General features: G+C 43.6%; 1 protein-coding gene across 2 annotated transcripts in view; it reads left to right on the top strand.

The window, feature by feature from the left end:
- Nucleotides 1-23270, top strand: part of VRK3 (VRK serine/threonine kinase 3) — a 254135-nt gene that overhangs the window by 58118 nt on the left and 172747 nt on the right. For both annotated transcript variants that reach the window (XM_044269695.1, XM_044269694.1), the window contains exon 3: nucleotides 15741-15860. In XM_044269695.1, the coding sequence (XP_044125630.1) occupies nucleotides 15741-15860 (120 nt within the window). The remainder of the gene's footprint in view (nucleotides 1-15740; nucleotides 15861-23270) is intronic.

Genomic DNA, 23270 nt, shown 5'->3' with positions numbered 1-23270 from the left:
AATTATTTTAGGAATGATATTTTATTTTTTGGGAATGTTACAAGGCTTAGAAGTTTAGGAGCAAATCTTGAAATTTTTCAGAAATTTACAAAAACCCAATTTTTAGGGACCACTACAGGTCTGAAGTCACTTTGCGAGGCTTACATAATAGAAACCGCCTCAAAATGACCCCATTCTATAAACTACACCCCTCAAGGTATTCAAAACTGATTTTACAAACTTCGTTAACCCTTTAGGTGTTGCACAAGAGTTATTGGCAAATGGGGATGAAATTTGATTTTCATTTCTTTTGCTTAATTTTCCATTTTAACCCATTTTTTTCCACTAACAAAGCAAGGGTTAACAGCCAAACAAGACTGTATCTTTATTGCCCTGACTCTGCCGTTTACAGAAACACCCCATATGTGGCCATAAACTACTGTACGGGCACACAGGGTGTAGAGGGAAAGGTGCGCCGTATGGTTTTTGGAAACCAGATTTTGCTGGACTGTTTTTTTTTTTTACACCATGTCCCATTTAAAGCCCCCCTGATGAACCCCTAGAGTAGAAACTCCATAAAAGTGACCCCATCTAAGAAACTTCACCCCTCAAGGTATTCAAAACTTTGTTAACCCTTTAGGTGTTGCACAAGATTTAATGGAAAATAGAGATACAATTAAAAAATTTCACTTTTTTGGCAGATTTTCCATTTTAATATTTTTTTTTCCAGTTACAAAGCAAGGGTTAACAGCCAAACAAAACTCATTATTTATGGCCCTGATTCTGTAGTTTACAGAAACACCCCATATGTGGTCGTAAACTGCTGTACAGGCACACGGCGTGGCGCAGAAGGAAAGGAATGCCATATGGTTTTTGGAAAGCAGATTTTGCTGGACTGTTTTTTTGGGACACCATGTCCCATTTGAAGCCCCCCTGATGCACCCCTTGAGTAGAAACTCCAAAAAAGTGACCCCATTTTAGAAACTACGGGATAGGGTGGCAGTTTTGTTGGTACTAGTTTAGGGTACATATGATTTTTGTTTATTCTATATTACACTTTTTGTGCGGCAAGGTAACAAGAAATAGCTTTTTTGGCACTTTTTTTAGTTATTTACAACATTCATCTGACAGGTTAGATCATGTGGTAATTTTATAGAGCAGGTTGTCACGGATGCGGCGATACCTAATATGTATACAATTTTTTTTTATTTATGTACGTTTTATACAATTACTTTTAGTGTCTCCATAGTCTAAGAGCCATAGTTTTTTCAGTTTTTGGGCGATTATCTTAAGTAGGGTCTAATTTTTTGCGGGATGAGATGACGGTTTGATTGGCACTATTTTGGGGTGCATATGACTTTTTGATCGCTTGCTATTACACTTTGTGATGCAAGATGACAAAAAATGGCATTTTTTTTTTTTTTACGGTGGTCACCTGAGGGGTTAGGTCATGTGATATTTTTATAGAGCCGGTCGATACGGACGCGGCGATACCTAATATGTAATTATTTATGTAAGTTTTACACAATGATTTCATTTTTGAAACAAAAAAAATCATGTTTTAGTGTTTCCATAGTCTAAGAGCCATAGTTTTTTCAGTTTTTGGGCAATTATCTTGGGTAGAGTATGATTTTTGCGGGATGAGATGACGGTTTGTTTGGTACTATTTTGGTGTACATGCGACTTTTTTGATCACTTTTATTACCTTTTTTGGGAAGTTAAGGTGGGCAAAATTTCAATTTTCTCAGTTTTTATTTTTTTATTTGTATGGTGTTCACCGTGCGGGGAAAGTAACATGACCGTTTTATAGATCAGGTTGTTACGGACGTGGCGATACCCAATATGTGTAGTGTATTTTGTTTTTTTAATTTTTATTCAGTGATAAATGTTATTTTTTTTATCTTAACTTTTTTCACCTTTTTTTTTTTTTTTTTTTTTTTGTGACCCAGACCCACTTGATTCTTGAAGATCCAGTGGGTCTGATGTCTGTATAATACAGTACAGTACAGTACACTATATAGTGTATTGTACTGTATTTTACTTACACTTTGTCTGAACAGATCTATGCCTTTAGCACAGATCTGTTCAGCACCATGGACAGCAGGATGCCTGAGAAGGCGTCCTGTTGCCATGGGAACCTTCCCCGTCTGCTCAGTTGTGGCCACAACTTCGCAGACGGGGAAGGGTAAGCAGGGGGGCTCCCTCCCTCTGTGACCCCATCCTGTCTGGGGGCTGCAAAGGCACAGCAGCCCCCAGATGGGAGAGGGAGGGAGCACCCTGACAGTTAACCTTTTCCATACAGCGGCCCGTACGGACCGCGGTATAGAAAGGGTTAAACGGCTGACATCTGCACAGATGTCAGCCATTTATACCAGAGTGAACAGCAGAACCTGTTATACAACTGATTGGAGCCACTAAGGTAAAAAAATTAATAAATACCTAAAAGAGAACAGTGAAGGATCATTAAAGCAAATTTTAAGAAGCCCTCTAGTCAGAGGGCTGGATATTCCCCTTAGACTAAGGGGGTTTAATCCGAAATAAATGGGAGTAGCAATAGCCCAACACCGCTCTCTCCATGTCAATGTGTGGGATAGATATTGAGGGGTTAGTCAGTTGAGACCACCTAGACAGATGCACCGCCTTATAGTAAAGAGAAACATCAGTCAAAGACACCCCACCCTGAGGTCGTTTTTGTGGTGACATAGCATATGGTAAGCAAGGCCTTTTGCCACACTATAGAAATGGGGTAAACTGATTATGTATATGCTTAAAGAAACTAGGTGGAATATCATGAGGCAAAATCTGTAAAGTATACAATAATTGGGGGATAACAAATTGGTCCGGAAACTTTTCCTACCCAACCATAAAATACATGGGTAGGTGATGGAGCCAATGTATGATTTAACCCTAGCCAGGAGTGGGGGATAGTAACATTTATAGAGCTCTAATGGATAAGCTGTAAGCGTCACACCCAAATAAGGAATACCGTAGATGAAGCAGGCCACTTAAACGATGTAGACTTTTTCAAAAGTTGGATAACGGCTAGAGGAGACAACACATTCAAGGCTTTGGATTTTTCCAAGTTGATCTTGGAATTAGAAATCTTGCAAAAATGGTCAAAAATCTGAAGAATAGCTGGGAAGGCAGAGTAAGGATTTCGAATAAAGATCAGCAGATCATCTGCAAATGCTGCAGATTTATGGGAGTGTTTGCCACAAATCTCAGGTGATTGCCTAATACATAATAGTAGGGTTAGAAAAGGCTCCATTGACTTGAATCTTAGTTGTTGGGCCTGAAAAGGTAGCTTCTATAAATATGGGGGTGGGGGTGGGGGGGATTAATAATGTTAAGGCAGCTTTCATAAAGTCCCTTTGGACTTCATCAAATGCCTTTTTGGCATTGATGCTAAAGAACTCCAGCAGGATTCCTTGAGATTTAACATCTGAAACGGCATGCACAGCTCTATATACATTGTTTAGAAGGGGATAAGTTAGGAATATGGTTGTGGCGGAAATGTCTCTCTTGTAAGAGAAAAATGCCTGGGGGTAGTGTCTCCTTAGTAACCGAAATACCTTATTTTTTTTTATTTTTTTTTTGTGTGAGATTCCACAAAGCATACAAAGTAGGGGGTTAGGTTGAGGCCATGTATTAATAAGCTCCGACCCACCTCCCTCAAAAGGCTCCATCATAATATGACAAACTAACTAGGAGGTAAAAGTATGCTGACAAGCAGAGGCTCTCTATATATTCACCGTATTTACAACCCTCAGCCAACATAAGCAACAGGTTTAAATTAAACCGTTAACTTACCCATGTAGTAGCTGACAGGGGTAAAAAGGCAGTAGAACCTAGTAGTTCAAGATCCGGTAGATTTCCTATTCTTCCCAGATGGGACTTGCCATGGCTGATGTGATGGTAACGGTGGAAAGGCAGAAAAAGATCCATAGGAAGCCAGAGGTAAGGGATCCATATTTAGGCTCTCCCATATCTTGGGAAGATCAGAAATCAAATGGACAACAAGTTGACGGCCAACTTTTACAATGGCAAGGCCGAAAGGGAAAAGCCATCTCATCTGCAGCTTCTGTGACCGTAGCACACCTGATGAAGCTCATTTAAGTTATCAAACATCTTTGTTTGGATCACTTTGCTGTGATGTGTGATGGCGGCTTGCAAATCCTCCAGGGCTGACACTCTATTGCCGATGACCTTGATGTTGGTATTAATGTCTGCCACGTGTGTGACCACGTCCTGAGGAAGTCTATTCCACAGATTCATAGTTCTTAAAGTAGGGAAGCGTTGATGGTTCTAGAGACTGAACTTTTTCTTCTCCAGTCGGAGGCAGTGCCCCCTTGTCTTTTGAGGGCATTTTACATGGAACAGTTTTTCACCGTATTTTTTGTACGGCCCATTTATATACAGTGAGGGATGTAATAGTCAGTTCACCTAAAGGAGTTAAAGTCTTTGTGGATTACTTTCAGGAACTTTATAAGTCTAGGGTACAATATACAAAAAAAAGATCTGGATCAATATTTAGATAAGATTGGCCTGAAAGAGATATCTAGGGCCAAAAAGGAATATCTGGAAAAAGAAATATTTTAGAAATGGAAGAGGTTTTGGGTACGGTGAAACCTGTAAAAACACCAGGGTGTGATGGACTCTCTTTTTAAATATATAAAACCTTCGCGCAGGTGTTAATACCAGAATGAAGTGCGACACTGTGTGAGGCCCAAAAAATAGGTGATTTACCAGACTGAATGAAAGAAGCAATCATTACATTGATTCCCAAACAGGGTAAAGAACAACTAGACCCTGGTTAATATAGACCAGGCATGCTCAATCTGCGGCCCTCCAGCTGTTGCAAAACTAGAACTCCCAGCATGCCTGAACAGTCTACAGCTATCGGCCTACAGAAGGGCATTGTGGGAGTTGTAGTTTTACAACAGCTGGAGGGCCGCAGGTTGAGCATGCCTGATATAGACCAATATCCCTGTTAAATAACGGACGTTAAAATTCTGGCAAAGGTGTTGGCAGGTAGGCTTTCTAAGGTGATTAAAGGTATAGTTCATGAAGATCAGACAGGTTTTATACCCAGAAGAACGATATACTCAAATATAAGAAGGCTGTACCTTAATATTGAAGCCAATAAAATAGAAACTGAGAAAGCTATACTCTCATTGGGTGCTCAAAAGGTTGTATCGAGTGGGAGTATATATGGGCAGTTTTGAAAAGGGTTGGTATAGGGGAGGGATTTATAAGATGTATTCAACTTATATACTCCAATCCGAGGTCTAGGGTGATGGTGGATGGGAGCTTGTCCCTGTCTTTTGCCCTCTATAGGGGCACCAGGCAGGGATGCCTTCTCTCCCCATTACTACTTTTTTCTGGTTTAAACATTAATTGGGGGAAATCCCATTAGATGTTATTAGGGAACGGGTAATCACAGAATGGCTCAATATTTAGGTATACAAATTTCTAGAAGTGTAGAAGAATATGGAAAGTTAAATGTACTCCCCTTAATAAAAGAACTTAGAACTAAAACACATATTTGGAAAAGATTACCGTTGTCAACTAAGGGTCAGGTGAATTTAATAAAAAAGATTTTTCTTCCAAAAATACTGTATGTTTTGCAAAATGCCCCAATGAGGTTGCCGAAGAAAATTTTTAGGTTATTAGATAGTTTAATGGGGGATTTTATTTGGAAAGGTGCCAGCCCTAGGTTAAAGAGAGAAGTGCTTCAGCTCCCAGTAAGAGAAGGTGGATTAGCAGTCCCTAATTGTTTTTTTTTTATTATTTAATAACACAATATAGTGAGATAAAGGGAAGTGTAAATGGTTTAGTGGGTAGGGAAGAATTATTGAAAATGGGTTGGAGAGAGGAAACGAATCACTTAGAGGTTTTGGAGTCAGGAACACTGGGGAAAAATACCACAGAAAATCTTATATTGAATTTAATGTAATATATATGGGTGGAAGTTAAAAAAAAAATATTAGACATAAAAGGTTATTTGCATTATACTCCTTTTTGGAAAAATATCAAATTAAAGGAATTGCAAAAGATCAGTCAGGTCCTATATAGACTGGGATAAAAAGGGGATGAAATATCTAGGTCAAGTATTTGCGAAAGATGAACTGAAGGATTTTGGCACCTTGATAAGGGAGTTTGGGATCCCCCAAAAGGATATCGATATAAATATTTTCAGCTTAAAAATGCTATGAGGACATCGGTGAATATATATATATATATATATATATATATATATATATATATAGTACAGATCAAAAGTTTGGACACGCCTTCTCATTCAAAGAGTTTTCTTTATTTTCATGACTCCGAAAATTGTAGATTCACACTGAAGGCCTCAAAACTATGAATTAACACATGTGGAATTATATACATAACAAAAAAGTGTGAAACAACTTGCCTTATAAATGGGGTTGGGACCATCAGTTGCGTTGTGGAGAAGTCAGGTGGATACTCAGCTGATAGTCCTACTGAATAGACTGTTAGCTGCTTTTTTCTTGCCATAATACAAATTCTAAGTAAAGAAAAACGAGTGGCCATAATTACTTTAAGAAATGAAGGTCAGTCAGTCCGAAAAATTGGGAAAACTTTGAAAGTGTCCCCAAGTGCAGTCACAAAAACCATCAAGCGCTACAAAGAAACTGGCTCACATGCGGACCGCCCCAGGAAAGGAAGACCAAGAGTCACCTCTGCTGCGGAGGATAAGTTCACCCGAGTTACCAGCCTCAGAAATCGCAGGTTAACAGCAGCTCAGATTAGAGACCAGGTCAATGCCACACAGAGTTCTAGCAGCAGACACATCTCTAGAACAACTGTTAAGAGGAGACTGTGTGAATCAGGCCTTCATGGTAGAATATCTGCTAGGAAACCACTGCTTAGGACAGACAACAAGCAGAAGAGACTTGCTTGAGCTAAAGAACATAAGGAATGGACATTAGACCAGTAGAAACCTGTGCTTTGGTCTGATGAGTCCAAATTTGAGATCTTTGGTTCCAACCACCATGTCTTTGCGCGACGCAGAAAAGGTGAACGGATGGACTCTACATGCCTGGTTCCCACCGTGAAGCATGGAGGAGGAAGTGTGGGGGTGCTTTGCTGGTGACACTGTGTGGGATTTATTCAAAATTGAAGGCATACTGAACCAGCATGGCTACCACAGCATCTTGCAGCGGCATGCTATTCCTTCCGGGTTGCGTTTTTAGTTGGACCATCATTTATTTTTCAACAGGACAATGACCCCAAACACGCCTCCAGGCTGTGTAAGGGCTATTTGACCATGAAGGAGGGTGATGGGGTGCTGCACCAGATGACCTGGCCTCCACAGTCACCGGACCTGAACCGAATCGAAATGGTTTGGGGTGAGCTGGACCGCAGAGTGAAGGCAAAAGGGCCAACAAGTGCTAAGCATCTCTTGGAACTCCTTCAAGACTGTTGGAAGACCATTTCAGGTGACTACCTCTTGAAGCTCATCAAGAGAATGCCAAGAGTGTGCAAAGCAGTAATCAAAGCAAAAGGTGGCTACTTTGAAGAACCTAGAATATGACATATTTTCAGTTGTTTCACTTTTTTATGTATATAATTCCACATGTGTTCATTCATAGTTTTTATGCCTTCAGTGTGAGTCTACAATTTTCATAGTCATGAAAATAAAGAAAACTCTTTGAATGAGACGGTGTGTCCAAACATTTGGTCTGTACTGTGTGTGTGTGTGTGTGTGTATATATATATATATGTGTATATATATGTATGTATATTAATTATATGAACAATCAGAATACATACATTTACTAATGGAGGAGAAAAAAAGAGGAATAACGGCAAAAAGATATGGGATTTTCATGGAAGGGGGAAAAAACGGATTACAATACTTGCTAGAGGAAAATGGGAAAAAGAGCTTCCGTCTTTTACGGAAGAAAAATGGAATGATGCTCTTAAAAGTTATACTATGGTGTCGGAAAGGGGTTCACATAAGATCTCTCACCTTGGGCGTTAAAGAGAATGGGTGTGAGAACGTCTGATAAGTGCCCAAAATCTAGGGGAGAGAAGGCAGATCTTATACATTTGTTTTTGGAGATGCCCTAAATTTTTTAGGTATTGGAAAGAAGTTGAAGAAAAAATATTGTAAACTGGGATTCAATAAAACGTAACCTTTACTAGGTCATTTAAAATAATGTATCACACTGGGTGAGAGACGACATTGACAACACTAACAACAATAATCTCCTCCACTGTATCAGTTCATATATTATAAAAAATGAAATTAAAAAAAGGGTGGATCTCACCTCGTCTGGGCGGGGTCCACGACTGTGGATGACGGTCCTGGCGGTAATGTTACCTTTGACCGCTGTAACCGGATGCTGATGTGGTAATTGGCACGGTATTAACTCCTGGCACACCCTTTTATGGCTTTCCTGCCTGTCTAGGGGTCAAGGGGCTGTTCTGATAGCCTGCCTACCACAATGGAGCACCCGGCCCGACAGGGGCGACCCCACACCGAACCTTTCCCTCAGTATGGGTCTAAAGTTCTATCAAGCCCTAACTACAACGCCCTACATGCCATGTTTCTGTCTTTTCCAGACATCATCAGGGGACTTCACATGTATATTCCAGGGCAATGGAGATCAAGGCGATTTTAGCCTCGTATCCTTGGACAAGATGATAGATGACTCTTGTCCTCACTGTTACAGGGGAAGTGTCCCATGTCAGTCCATGTCTCACCACAAATAACAGGAGGAGCAGGGAAGAGGGGATCCTGTGGAGGGGCGCACTGCGCCACCAATGTTTTTAATACTGGGGTGGGGGCGCACTGCGCCACCAATGCTTAATACTGGGGGGGAGGGGGGGGCGCACTGCGCCACCAATGTCTAATACTGGGGTTGGGGGGGGGCGCACTGCGCCACCAATGAAGATTAATCTCTCATTTATTCATATACAGGAGGCGGGAGCTGGCTACAGAATCACATAGCCGGCTTCCGACCTCTATGAGCTGTAGCTGCGATCCGCGGCACCTGAGGGGTTAACTACCGTAGATCGCAGCTACAGCTCAAAGAGGTCGGGAGCCGGCTATGTGATTCTGCAGCCAGCTCCCGCCTCCTGTATATGAATAAATGAGATTAAGCTTCATTGGTGGCGCAGTGGCCATAGCTCCTCCTCTCCTCTTGTCCCCCGTCCATTCATTGGCGACAGCAGCGGCACAGGGGGAGGTGACACTGCTTCCTTCTCCCCTGTGCTGCTGAGGGAACATGGAGAGCGCTAAGAGCAGCGCGATCTGTGTACCCCATACGCTATCGGAATATCGGCAAAATAAATGCTGATACCGATAGCGTTCAAAATCCTGAATATCGGCCGATAATATCGGTAAATCCAATAATCGGTCGATCCCTAATCCCTACTGTGAAGCATGGGGGTGGTAACATCATGCTTTGGGGGTGCTTTTCTGCGAAGGGGACAGGACGACTGCACTGTATTAAGGAAAGGATGAATGGGGCCATTTATTGTGAGATTTTGAGAAACAACCTCCTTCCCTCAGTCAGAGCATTAAAGATGGGTCGTGGCTGGGTCTTCCAACATAACGACCCAAAGCACAAAGTCAGGATAACCAAGGAGTGGCTCCGTAAGAAGCATATCAAGGTTCTGGAGTGGCCTAGCCTCCAGACCTAAATCCAATAGAACATCTTTGGAGGGATCTGAAATTCCATGATGCTCAGCGACAGCCCCGAAACCTGACAGATCTAGAGGAGAAAAATCCCTGTTGCAGTGTGTGCAAACCTGGTCAAGAACTACAGGAAACCTTTGACCTCTGTAATTGCAAACAAAGGCTTCTGTACCAAATATTAACACTAATTTTCTCAGATGTTCAAATACTTATGTTGAGCAGTGGAAGACGAATAAATTCTTTAAAAAAATCATACAATGGGATTTCCTTTTTTTAAAATTTTTTTATTCTCTCTCTTAGTGTGGGAATGCACCTACAATGTGAATTTCAGACCCCTCCATGATTTCTAGGAGAAATTCCAGATATAGGGACATGAATAGGGTTTTTGTCCCATACCCTATGCAAACTGAATGTCCATTAAATCCACATACAACCGGAATATTATGACAAATTTTTGCTTTATTTATTTATTTTCCTTTATTGTATAGACATTTGGGTCATTGGTATTACATTTGATATTAAAGGTTACGTTTTAAAATAGTGGTCCTCAGTGATTTCCTTAGTTGTTTACCACTATCTACATTAGTACCCCCGGACAGGTTAAGGTCCATTCTGTGAAGTCTAAGTAGGAGAACTTGCAAAATCGCAGGGTGTTCAAATACTTCTGTTCCTCACTGTATTTGTATAGGTTAATCATGTCCCCCTTAGACGTCTCTTCTCTAGACTAAATAAATTAAATTATTTTAATCTTTCATCATAACTAAGACCCTCCATGCCCCTTATCATTTTAGTCGCTCTCCTCTGTACTTTTTCCAGCTGCAGTGCATTATTTCTATGGACTGGTGCCCAGAACTGAACTGCATATTCCAGATGAGGCCGCACCAACGCTTTAAGTGGTAATATTACATCCCTGCCCCCGCGAGTCCATGCCTCGTTTAATGCATGACATTATCCTGGTGGACTTAGAAGCAGCTGATTGACATTGTATGCTATCATTTAATCTACCATCTACAAGGACACCCAAATCCTTCTCTATAAGTGACTCCCCCAGTGTTACATCACCTAGGACATATGAAGCACAGAGATTACTACCAAAATGCATAACTTTACATTTATCCACATTGATAGATGACCACGGAGCGGTAGTGAATTGAAGAAGCTTCTCGCTCACCGCTCCGTGGCCTCCTCCCTCAGCATCATGCCAGGTCCTTGCGTGCACACATCGTCAGCGCTCTGGCTGATGCTGTGTGTGACGTCAAGTCACTCCCAGTGCATGCTGGGGAGAAGACTCGGTCTGTCTCCTGCGGACTCCATCAGTCAGCCTCGTACCCTGCAGAAAAGGTAAGTATATTATCAGGGGCCCGTATCTACTGGGGAAGGGGGGGCTGCGGTTGGGTTGCAGAAGGGCTATGACATGGGGCTGATGGCGCTGGCTGGGGGACATGGATGATTGCAAATAGCAATGGCATGGGGCTGATGGTGCTGGCTGGGGGACATGGATAATGATGGCCATGTAATTTGTATACATACAAAAGAAAATAATATATTGTGATATATGTCGCTATTGCACATAGTTTAAATTATATCGCAATATAGATTTTAGACCATATCATCCAGCCCTACTTAGTGTAAGGCTACTTTCACACTAGCGTTCGGGTGTCTGCTTGTGAGCTCCGTTTGAAGGGGCTCACAAGCGGCCCCGAACGCATCCGTCCAGCCCTAATGCATTCTGAGTGGACGCGGATCCGCTCAGAATGCATCAGTCTGGCAGCGTTCGGCCTCCGCTCCGCTCAGCAGGCGGACACCTGAACGCTGCTTGCAGCGTTTGGGTGTCCGCCTGGCCGTGCGGAGGCGTGTGGATCCGGCCAGACTTACAATGTAAGTCAATGGGGACGGATCCATTTGAATATGACACACTATGGCTCAATCTTCAAACGGATCCATCCCCCATTGACTTTCAATGTAAAGTCTGGCCGGATCCGTCTGCGGCTACTTTTCACACTTAGAAATTTTTTAACAATATAATGCAGACGGATCCGTTCTGAATGCATCCACTGTCTGCATTATATGAGCGGATCCGTCTCAGACGGATCCGCTCTAAACGCAAGTGTGAAAGTAGCCTAATCTGCAAAAATAGAAATGGTGCTATTAATCCCGTCCTCGATATGACTATCAAGGAGAGAGCCATTTTCGGAGACTGAGTCAGATATGCTTAGGAGATAGCCTCAGATTCAGAGCCAGTCAATATTTTAAAAGGAGCCATTGAACTGTAGTCTCCCGAGGCTACGAGGAACTGTAGTCTCCCAAAACTTCCACTGTTCGGCCTTGAGTAGGGTCTGGCGGCCCCTTGGGAATTAGCCCACCGGGAAATTTCCCTGTAAGGTCTATGGCCAATCCGCCCCTGACCATCTTATTACCCCAGTTATCTATAGAGGCATGCTTTTTCTCGAGAAGATGATCCATCTCAGCTTGACTTTCCTTGTGCGGGTGAGTTCCTCAAGACTCTGTCCCAAATTTTACCAGAATGGTAGCTTATTACTTCCATGTAGCTGATGGAATAGGAAGTCTAAAGAGTGGAGCCAGGTGTATGCTGTTTCCTCTATGCGTGGCTGGCTCCTACTCCCGGTATCCTGTGTTTTTTTTTATTTTTTATGCCATAGGGTACCAGCTGTCCCTGCGTAGAAAACTTTTGTTGATGTGGGTTCCTGTAGATATTTGTCAAGATGAGGCCAATATTGATTTTGAGGTCCAAGAAACATATCTCGTTCTCATGGGTGAAACGCATGCCAATAATGTTTTGGTCCAAGAAGACCAGATTCTCACCTTGGTTTAAAAGCAGTTATATTTTTTTTATTGACACTAAAAGTATTTCTTTACAGGCACATAATGGGTTCATTTAACACTACTCCTGTTCACCTTGACTCCCAATTTTTCTTGTTTCAAAGGCAAATACTATTATCAAGAACGGTTACCATGATGGGGACAGCCTGTGCACCGACTTATGCAAATCTGTTTTTGGGCTGGTAGGACGATCAGATAGGCTTCTCTGCAGATATTCTTTTTTTCCCGAGTCACATTTTATTTTCAGGCAGATAGAGGGTCAGACTGTTATGAGTAGGAGGGGGAGGAAGGGTTTGAAATGGAAAGTGTGTGGAATGGGAAAGGGAGAAATAATGCAACAAGGAATTGTACATCAGAGTAGGTCCACTTACCTGGTTAGTTACGCCGCTATCTGCGACTTTTTAAAATTGTGGGTAGGCCAGAAGGCCCATCTCATTCAACATTTTCTATGCCTGTCTAAATTTAAGACGGCTCGGAAGCTGCTTACATTTAGAACTGGCGCTGGATGTGCAAAAGTTATGTAGAGACCTGCTCCACTTCATAACGTTGGCGAATCTGCCAGCTATGGGCCTTTTAAAACATTGGTCTTAATAAATGTTCCCCTTGGTGTAGGATTCAGTTTCCCAGCTAGCAATTGTAGTATTTATTCATGTACGTTGGTTTATTTTGTGCACTTATATAGGGCAGCTAGCCCTTTTAGGATCCTGCCATATTTCACCTCAAGGACCAGGCCATTTTTTGAAAATCTGACATGTCACTTTATGTGGTAATATCTTTGGAGCGCTTTTACTTATCCAAGCCATTTGGAGACTGTATTCTCGTGACACATTGTACTTCATGATAGTGGTAAATTTGAGTCAATATATTTAAGGCTCCTTTCACACTAGCGTTCGGCTGTCCGCTTGTGAGCTCCGTTTGAAGGCGCTCACGAGCGGACCCGAACGCAGCCGTCCAGCCCTGATGCAGTCTGAATGGAGCGGATCCGCTCAGACTGCATCAGTCTGGCGGCGTTCAGCCTCCGCTCCGCTCGCCTCCGCACGGACAGGCGGACAGCTGAACGCTGCTTGCAGCGTTCGGGTGTCCGCCTGGCCGTGCGGATCCGTCCAGACTTACAATGTAAGTCAATGGGGACGGATCCGTTTGAAGATGCCACAATATGGCTCAATCTTCAAGCGGATCCGTCCCCCATTGACTTTACATTGAAAGTCTGGACGGATCCGTCCGAGGCTATTTTCACACTTAGCTTTTTTTAGCTAATATAATGCAGACGGATCCGTTCTGAACGGAGCCTCCGTCTGCATTATTACGATCGGATCCGTTCAGAACGGATCCGATCGAACGCTAGTGTGAAAGTAGCCTAATTTTTATTTGTGCTTCCAGGCTTCAAACCGGCATCCTCTGCAGTCAATGAGGATGCCGATAATTGATTTTAATGTGCTAGGTCTCGCGAGACCTAGTGCATTTAAGCTGCAATTCTTAAAGGGGTTGTCCGAGTTATTTTATTGTTCTTTCTATGTTTCTAACTAATCAAATGTAAAGGCTTTTCAATTCACTTCCTTCATCTGCAGTGGCTCCTTTCTCAGATTTCACTGAGGGTCACATGACCTGTGATGTCACCTTCTCTGACGATGTCTCATGTAGAAGCCTGAGAAAGCAGATCTGTGTTTGTACACCAGACATCAGTGTGCTGGCCACAACCCCCTGCACTTTCATCTGCCCTGTGTCTCCTTCTCCCTGGATTCTTCAGGAAACATTCAGGGCTGAAGGCTTTGCTGTGCAGCTGCAGGTAGTGAAGAGACGCATGATCTGCCCTCCTCATTCTGCACACATAGCGGACATTTCCCTCAGGGCAGCACTTTTATTCACTCCCTTTGCAGTGCAGGGGGAGCAATAGAGATGGTTGTTATTGCAGGTAAACAAAGGGCCAGAAGAGAACCAGGGAAATATATATTTTTATTTTTTTGTCTAAAACCTGCTTAGCTTATGTATATATTGCTGACCATCAAATTTACAGTTCTATATTTATTTTTTACATAACTCAGACAACCTCTTTAAAGAGGCTCTGTTACCTGGTTCCAGCATACCCTAATAGTCATATAGCCAGGTAGGGTTCTTAACATACCTTTCATTCCCTTCTCTGAGGTCCGTTTTATCTGTAAAAGCAACTGGAGCACTGGAGGCTGGGTTATGCCTTCCGAGCACTGCTTCTGCCACGCCCCCAGAAATGATACCGCCCCCCTGCATGTTCTAATAACGCCCCAATGCATTTGCCCGGCAGCGCTAGACTCGCTGGTCTAGTGCTGAGATGACAGCGTGTGCGCACTTGTTATCGCAACTTGAGCGATTCTCCTCTTCTTTGTGTGGTATAAGGGTACTTTCACACTAGCGTTTTTGTTTTCCGGCATTGAGTTCCGTACTAGGGGCTCAATACCGGAAAGAAACTGATCAGTTTTATCCTAATGCATTCTGAATGGAGAGCAATCTGTTTAGGATGCATCAGTTCACTCCCGCTTACGTTTTTTGGACGAAGAAAATACCGCAACATGCTGCAGTTTTTCTCTCCGGCCAAAAATACTGAACACTTTCCGGAATGTCGGCATTAATTTACATTGAAGTGTATTAGTGCCGGATTCGGCATTAAGTGACCATACAAAACAGATTCAGCTTTCCGGTCTGCGCATGCGCAGACCTTTAGAGATGTAAGAAAAATTTATACTGATGCGTTTTTCCGGATGACACCGCAAAGATGGATCCGGTATTTCAATGCATTTGTCATCCGGATCCGTATGACAAATACCATCAGTTTGCGTCCGGATTTCCCCTGTGAGCGCTGTGGCCTTTTCAATGCTTACCAAGCACAGCGCAGTACATTATATAGCGGCAGTGCTTGGTACTGCACTCAACCCGCCATACCAAGCACAGCTGCTATCAAATGAAAAAAATCTCAGTAAATCTCTTTACAAATAAAAAGGTGTATAAATTGACCCTATGAAACCCCTGTATAACCTTTGTGTTAATCAGCACCAGTTATTAGAACGCGAAGGCAGCTTACTACAAGGGTATGACCATATGGCGTTAGATGTGGATTTTTCCCAATTTTACACTCTACAGTTCAAAGGTGGAAATCTGTCTGTGAATTTAAGATCCGCCCTCCATGTTAAATTATGCTGCAGGTTGTTTTGCCGGGTATGTGGATGCCGACCTACTTTGACTCTTAGTCTTTTTTGTTTTATCTCCCATGTAGGTTACACAACACCAGTTAAACGTTTCTCAGAAGATGTTTCTGTCCCGAATAAAGCAAGCTGCAGTCCTTCAAGTAACGTAGCACAAGTCAAAGAATTAACCAGTTGCTCTCCTAAAGCTCGTAAGGAATCCTTCTTTAATTATTTGGTCACAAGTCAAGCCTAGCCTTCTAGTTGCTTACCTGCCTTGATTTCAGATTTTGTGTTTTTATTTTTTGGGGTCCCAGTTGATATCTACCATATATAACAAATGTATACAGTGTTGGATAACTTTACATTGTAAAGGGTATCACCAGTTTTGCTGACCTGGCAGATGTTCCTGCATTTAGTGGAATGCTATAAAAATCAACTTTGAGTGCCGTGCTCACAGCTCTCACAAGTGCATTGGTGCAAATGATTTTCTAATAGTGATTTTATGATACAAAATTAGCAAAACATAAAAAATCTATAAATTTGGTATTGTTGTAATCATATCAACCAGCAGTATAAAGCAGTCATTTTATTTACCTCAATCGATAAACCCCATAAAAAAAATAGAAAACATTGCCAGAATTGATGATATTTGGCTACCTCGCCTTCCAAAATATGAAATATAGTATTTTTTGCCCTATAATACACATTTTGGGGGTTGTCGGTGCGTCTTATAGGGAGAATACTAAGGAGCGCTCACTAGTTCAGCAGGAACGGGGAGTGGTGAATGCAGCACTTCCTGTGCAGACTCTGTACTCACTGCTTCCTGGCCTTCTCTTGCAGGACTCCGCACGCTGTGGTCCGCTGTGTGACCTCTGACACTGATCTATATAATTAGTGGCAGGCTGGAGAGCAGTCTGAACGATCCCTTCAGCACATGGGGAGGATTGTCCTACTATGTACTGAAAGAAAATGTAAACTCCAAGTACAGCTTAGGGGGAGTTCACATCATTATTTTTTTGGGCGGTTCGGGGCCCAGGAGCGGCGCAGGGACCTGGGTAAGTATATTCATAGTGGGGGGCCTGGCATATGGGGAGCTTTTTTTTTAGTATAGGATAACCGCTTTAAGGACCTTATTACAGCCTTATTACCTTAAAATTACAGCCAGCACTAGTGTACAAAAATGTGAGGTTTTATTAACCCCTCCAGGACCGGGTGATTTTTGGTTTTATCATTTAGATTTTTACTCCCAGCTTTAGCAAAGCCATAACTTTTTTTTTTTTTTTTTTTCTCCACTCACTTAACCGTGGACTTTTTTTTGCAGGACAAGTTGTACTTTCTAATGGCACCATTTACGGTTGCATGCAATGTAGTGGGAAGTGGAATTTATATATAAAAAAAATATTAAATAACACCACAGTTTTATGGGTTTTGTTTTTAGAGTGTTTCCTGTGTGGCTTGTTACGTTCATTCTGCGGGTCCCTACAATTACAACGATACCACATATGTAAATTCTTTCTTATGTTTTAACCTGGCCCAAAGTTACATGACCCCTCCACTTCAGTAAACCACCAGGCAGGGTTTAAGAAGTAGAAAATATTTTTCTGATTTACTGTCTCTAAATCTGGAGTGCCTCTTATAATCAGGTGTAGTGATGAGCGAAGTGAGCTTCTCCTGTTACATCTGAAGTCGCTTAGTTCAAAACTTGGGATTAACACTGTGAGGAGATCCGTCTCTGTACAATATTAGAATGTATGGGCTCCGATGAGCCGAAGTTAGTTATTTGCAAAGTCGCGCGTGACTTCATTGAATAACTTCTGGAGTTGATTTTTAAAATTGAAAACCACTTTAGAACTTGAAACCGAACTCGGCTTCGGTTCCGACTAGTACCTTGGAACCGAAGCAGAGTTTGGTTTCAAGTTTTAAAGTGGTTTTCCACTATAAAAATAAACTACCGAAGTTATTCAACGAAGTCACGAAGTTAACTTCGGCTCATCTGAGCCAATACTTTTTAATACTGTACTGAGACTGATCTCCGCACAGTGTTAATCCGAATTTTTTAACTAAGCGACTTCATATGTAACATCCGAAGCTCACTTCGCTCATCACTACACCTGACTATAAGAGGCACTCCAGATTTAGAAACAGAAAATCAGAAAATTATTTTCTATTTATTAAACCCTCCCTGGTGGTTTACTGCAGTGGAGGGTCAAGGTCAGTAACTTTGGTCTAGCGTAGGGGTGGGGTTTAATAGTTTTGGTCAGCTCCCATACATTTGAATACTGTACAGCAGGGGTGGGGAACCTCTGGCCTGCGGGCCGCATACGGACCTAGGTCCCCTGCCAGAACATATAGTGAAAATGCTAATGACCACTTCCATTATGGAAGCAGTCATTAGCATGCAGGAGGCAAGGGAGGTGAGAACAGCACTATACTGGCTGTCCTCAGGACACTTTGTGACCTCCAAAGCACCCCGTCTCGTTAACAGTGATTTCCACAATAACCTGCCCTCTTAACAGTGACCTCTACAGAGCTCTATTCCCTTAAAATGTGACCTTCACAACATCCCCCCCAACAGTGACCTCTACAGCACCCCGCCCAATAATACTGACCTCTATAGCGGACCGTCCCCTTAGTTGTGACCTCCACCCTGCCCTCCCCCCTTAACAGAGACCTCCATTGCGCCCACCCCTTTAACAGTGACTGCCACAGTACCCTGCTGCCTTAAAGTGACCCCCACAGCAGCTGTCCCTTTAATAGTGACCTCCACAGTCCCCTGCCTCCTTAACAGTAACCTCCACAGTGCCCGCCCCTTTAACAGTGAACTCCACAGCATCTCGCCCCGTTAACAGTGACCTCCACAGCGGCTGCCCCTTTAAAGCTGACCTACAGCAGTGAATTAAAATGGCTGGGTTGTTATGGAAACCTGGTGTAAAACTGTGTGTATGTGGAGACTAAGGACCTGCAAGCTTCTTTTGGCTGATAAGGGACATGTGACCGTGTGTATGGCAGTTGGGATATGACGAGAAACACATGCAGGCTTCTATTGGCTAATGCAGGGATGCTCAACCTGTGGCCCTCCAGCTGTTGCAAAACTACAACTCTCAGCATGCTCGGAAAGCCTACAGCCGAGCATGAGGGGAGTTGTAGTTTTACAACAGCTGCAGGGCCACAGGTTGAGCATCCCTGAGCTAATGCATTATTTGTTTTTAATATCTCTGGAACGATACGCGCTAGATAGGTTTTAGACCGGGTCTCTATGTCCAGATGTATCTGTGTGCCAAATTTCGTGATTGTAAATGCGACTGTGCGGATTCCTTTAGCGGTCATACATACACAGCTTTATTTATTAGACTAGCTGAAGGACCCGGCTTCTCCTGGGTATATTTAATTTATTTAATTTCTTGTTTGTGTGTGTCGTTAAAATATATGGACAGTATGCACTATAGCAGTGACATCTACAGTACTCCACCCCCTTAACAGTCAGCTCCACATCCCCCCACCTGTTAACACTAACCCTCCCCCCCCCCCACACACACACGCCCGCACACACACACACAGTGCCCTGTCTCCTCGTCTCTACAGCACCCTCCTCTTAACACTGACCATAGGTTACAGTCCCCTTAACTGACCTCCACTATTCCTGGCCCGATTAACAGAGACCTCCACAGCGACTGCCCCTTTAACAGTGACTACCACAGTACCCTGCTCCCTTAATAGTCACCTCACAGTACCCCGCTGCCCCTTTAATAGTAGCTTCCACAGTCATCTCCCCCCTTAACACTGACCTCCACAGCGGCCTGCCCCCTTAACAGTAACATCCAAGGCGCCCTCCCCTTTAACAGTGACCTCCACAGCGGCCACCCCTTTATTAGTAACATCCACAGAACCCCGTCTCATTAACATTGATTTCCACAATAACCCGCACCTTTAACAGTGACCTCCACAGAGCTCCGTTCTCTTAAAATGTGATATCCACAACACCTCACCCCCTTAACAGTGACCTCTACAGCACCCCGCCCCTTAACACTGACCTCCATATCGGACCGTCCCCTTAAATGTGACCTCCACCGTTCCCTGCCCCTTAACAGAGACCTCCACAGTGCAAGCCCCTTTTAACAGTGACCTCCACAGCATCCCGCCCCCTTAACAGTGACCTCCACAGCATCCCGCCCCCTTAACAGTGACCTCCACAGCATCCCGCCCCCTTAACAGTGACCTCCACAGCATCCCGCCCCCTTAACAGTGACCTCCACAGCATCCCGCCCCCTTAACAGTGACCTCCACAGCATCCCGCCCCCTTAACAGTGACCTCCACAGCATCCCGCCCCCTTAACAGTGACCTCCACAGCATCCCGCCCCCTTAACAGTGACCTCCACAGCGGCCATCCCTTTATTAGTGACCTTCACGGTACACCATCTCCTTAACTGTGATTTCTACAACACCCCACCCCTTAACAGTGGCTTCTACAGCATTCTGTCCCTTAACACTGACCTTTATAGCAGACCATCCCCTTAACTGTGACCTCCACAGCAGCCTGCCCCTAGGGTAGCCAGAGGTTCGGTTTTAGGCCGGACAAACCGGCTTTCAGACTTCCTGTTCTCCGTCCGGCACAGGGATGTCCTTTTGAACAGCTCACTCTCAGACAGCAGCACTGTGCTGTCTGAGCATGAGCTGCAGGGAGAAAGTCACACTCCCTCCACCCCTGCAGCTGACAGCAGTTGATTTTTACCTTCATATTTTATCAGCTGTGGAGTGGGAGGGGCATGGCCTGAGTTGGGATGTGGCATAGCGGGACCTGGGGGCGGGGTTTTTAAGACCATCTTTTGAGGGTGGCTTGAATGGCCACCCTACCTGCCCCCTTAACTGTGATCTCCACAGTACTCCGCTCCCTTAACAGTGTCCCCCACAGCGCCCTGCCCCTTTAAAGCTGACCTACAGCAGTGAAGAAAAATGGCTGGGTTGTTATAGAAACCTGGTGTAAAACTGTGTGTATGTGGAGACTAAGGACCTGCAAGCTTCTATTGGCTGATAAGGGACATGTGACCGTGTGTATGGCAGTTGGATATGTTGGATGAAGAGAGAGACCTGTCTTCTATTGGCTAATGTAGGTCATGGGATGTAACATATTTACATTTTTGGAAATATCTCAGGAATGGTACGTGCTAGAGAGCGGAGGTCCGGTCTGAAACCTTCCCGGACATCTGATGTACATGTGTGCCAAATTTCGTGATTGTTAATGCGTCAGTGCGGATTCCTTTACTGGACATTACATACACACACACTCAGCTTTATATATTAGATATATAGTGCAGGCGCCATTTTTGCAAAAATACAGCGCTCTAAATTTTATTTTATTTTTTATTGAAGTGCAATTTCTGTAACAAAGCCCTAAGTCAGTTATATGTTTGACCAAATATAGCAGTCAAATTTTTTAGTTGAGAATTTTGTATGATGTTACAAATATGCAAATGGCCCTCGGCAGCAAAAAGGTTCCCCACCCCTGCTGTACAGAGACGAATCTTCGTACAGTATTAATCCAAAGCTTTTACAGTGACAGATATCACAGTATAGATGACACAGGATCCATCATTCACAATAGGTGATATCACAGGTTATCTGCTCCTTCCTAACCTCTGGACATGTCACAGAGCATGCCTAATAAAATGTTCCTTAGAAGTCAATTAGGTCCTGTCCAGACCATTGTGTCTAATAACATCATATGTTAAACATAAAAATGTTATTTAAAGAGGACCTTTCACAGATCCTGACATTGTGAACTAAGTATACAGACATGGAGAGCAGCGCCCGGGGATCTCACTGCACTTACTATTATCCCTGGGCGCCGCTCCGTTCTCCCGCTATGCCCTCTGGTATCTCCGGTCACAACGTTATAGTAGGCGGTGTCTGCCCTTGTTCTGCTGTAGCGCTGGCCAATCGCAGAGCTGACAGCCTGGGAGAAAATAACCTCCCATGCTGTGAGCTCTGCGATGTGATTGGCCAGCGCTACAGCAGAACAAGGGCAGACTCCTCCTACTATAACTTAGTGACCGAAATCTCCGCCTACTATAACTTAGTGACCGAAGATAGCAGAGGGCATAGCGGGAGAACGGAGCGGCACCCAGGGATAATAGTAAGTGCAGTGAGATCCCCGGGCGCCGCTCTCCATGTCTGTATACTTAGTTCACAGTGACATAATCTGTGAAAGGTCCTCTTTAAACAATAGGTCATTTTCTGATGACACATTTCCTTTAAGAGTACAGTGGTCTTTCCTGGAACAATTTGAAACTGGACTCCGCATACTATGCCTCAGACTCAGATCCAACCAATCAACATGGCCATTTTAATGTTGTTCCTCTTTGCAGTACAGTGCAGTACTAAATGTCCTGTACCGCCTCTGTCTGTGCCAGGGTGAGCTGTTCATTTGGATGTCGGGTGAGGGTGGCTTAATGGCTCCTTTTTTTTCTTCTGGTACATTTATGTCCTATACAGGACCCTGAAGATACTCCTGTCCTCATCATAGAAAGTGATTTACAGCTTCCAGCATCTATTCCTGACTGTTATATTTAAGGACTTCCTTTATTCTTCTTAGTTATCTACTTATTATTCTTAACTCTTCATTCACTCTCATCTTGAGATGACATTTTGGGGCTTTGGAACCAATTACCATTTTTCCATTAGAGTTATGGACTCAAGTTAGAGTGGATTAAAGTACATTGGTCGCCCTTGAACCAATTAATATTGTAACTTGAGGGACCACTGTATTTACTGAAACAGACATGTCAGGAGTTGGATAAAAGTCCTCTTTAAGGCTCCATTCATTCGGCCGTGGTACCGCCATGCCTGTGTTGCGGACCACAAACTGCAGGTCCACAAAACAGACAGCGGCTGTGTGAACTCCACCATCCACAAGATGTGACAAAAGATGGGACACGTCCTATCTTTTGCATCATAGAAACCCACTGTAGCACTTTCGTGGGCTTCCAGATCCGTGCCTCAGTGGTGCTAAAGATAGGACATGCCCTATCTTTCGACGCATCATGTAGATGCGGCCGGTGTCCATGTTTTGTGGACTTGCAGTCTGCAACATATTCATGGCGGTACCACGGCTGTGTGATTGTAGCCTTAAAGAGGACATGTCTCCAACTCTGTTTCAGCAAATACAGTGGTCCCTCAAGTTACAATATTTCTCAGTTCCAGGGCTTCTGTTTGTTTCCGTGGGCTTCCAGGTCTGTGCCTCCGTGCTGCAAAAGATAGGACATGTCCTATCTTTTGCCTTATCTTGGGGGGGGGGGGGGTGGACCCATTAAATTCAATGGATCTGCACCGCAATGGGGAGTTTACACGACTGGTGCCCTTGTTTTGCGAACCTGGGGTTTGTGTTCCGCAACAGGGACATGGCAACACAACGACCATATGAATTTGTATTTTGTTTCCCTATGATTGTCATAACCTGCACAATACAGAGAAGACAGTGGGCAGATTTAATAATCCTGTAGATGGAGTAAAGTGAAACAAGCCGTCTAAACGTGAACCAAATTTATCATAGTGACTCAGGCTGGATGATACATTTGGTGCATTGCTAGACACTTTTGTCTAGCTCCATTCCAACTGTTGGTTG

This window comes from Bufo gargarizans, chromosome 10, assembly GCF_014858855.1.
Source record: "Bufo gargarizans isolate SCDJY-AF-19 chromosome 10, ASM1485885v1, whole genome shotgun sequence".
NCBI classification, from domain to species: domain Eukaryota; kingdom Metazoa; phylum Chordata; class Amphibia; order Anura; family Bufonidae; genus Bufo; species Bufo gargarizans.
This window is presented reverse-complemented; position numbering and strand designations above follow the sequence as displayed.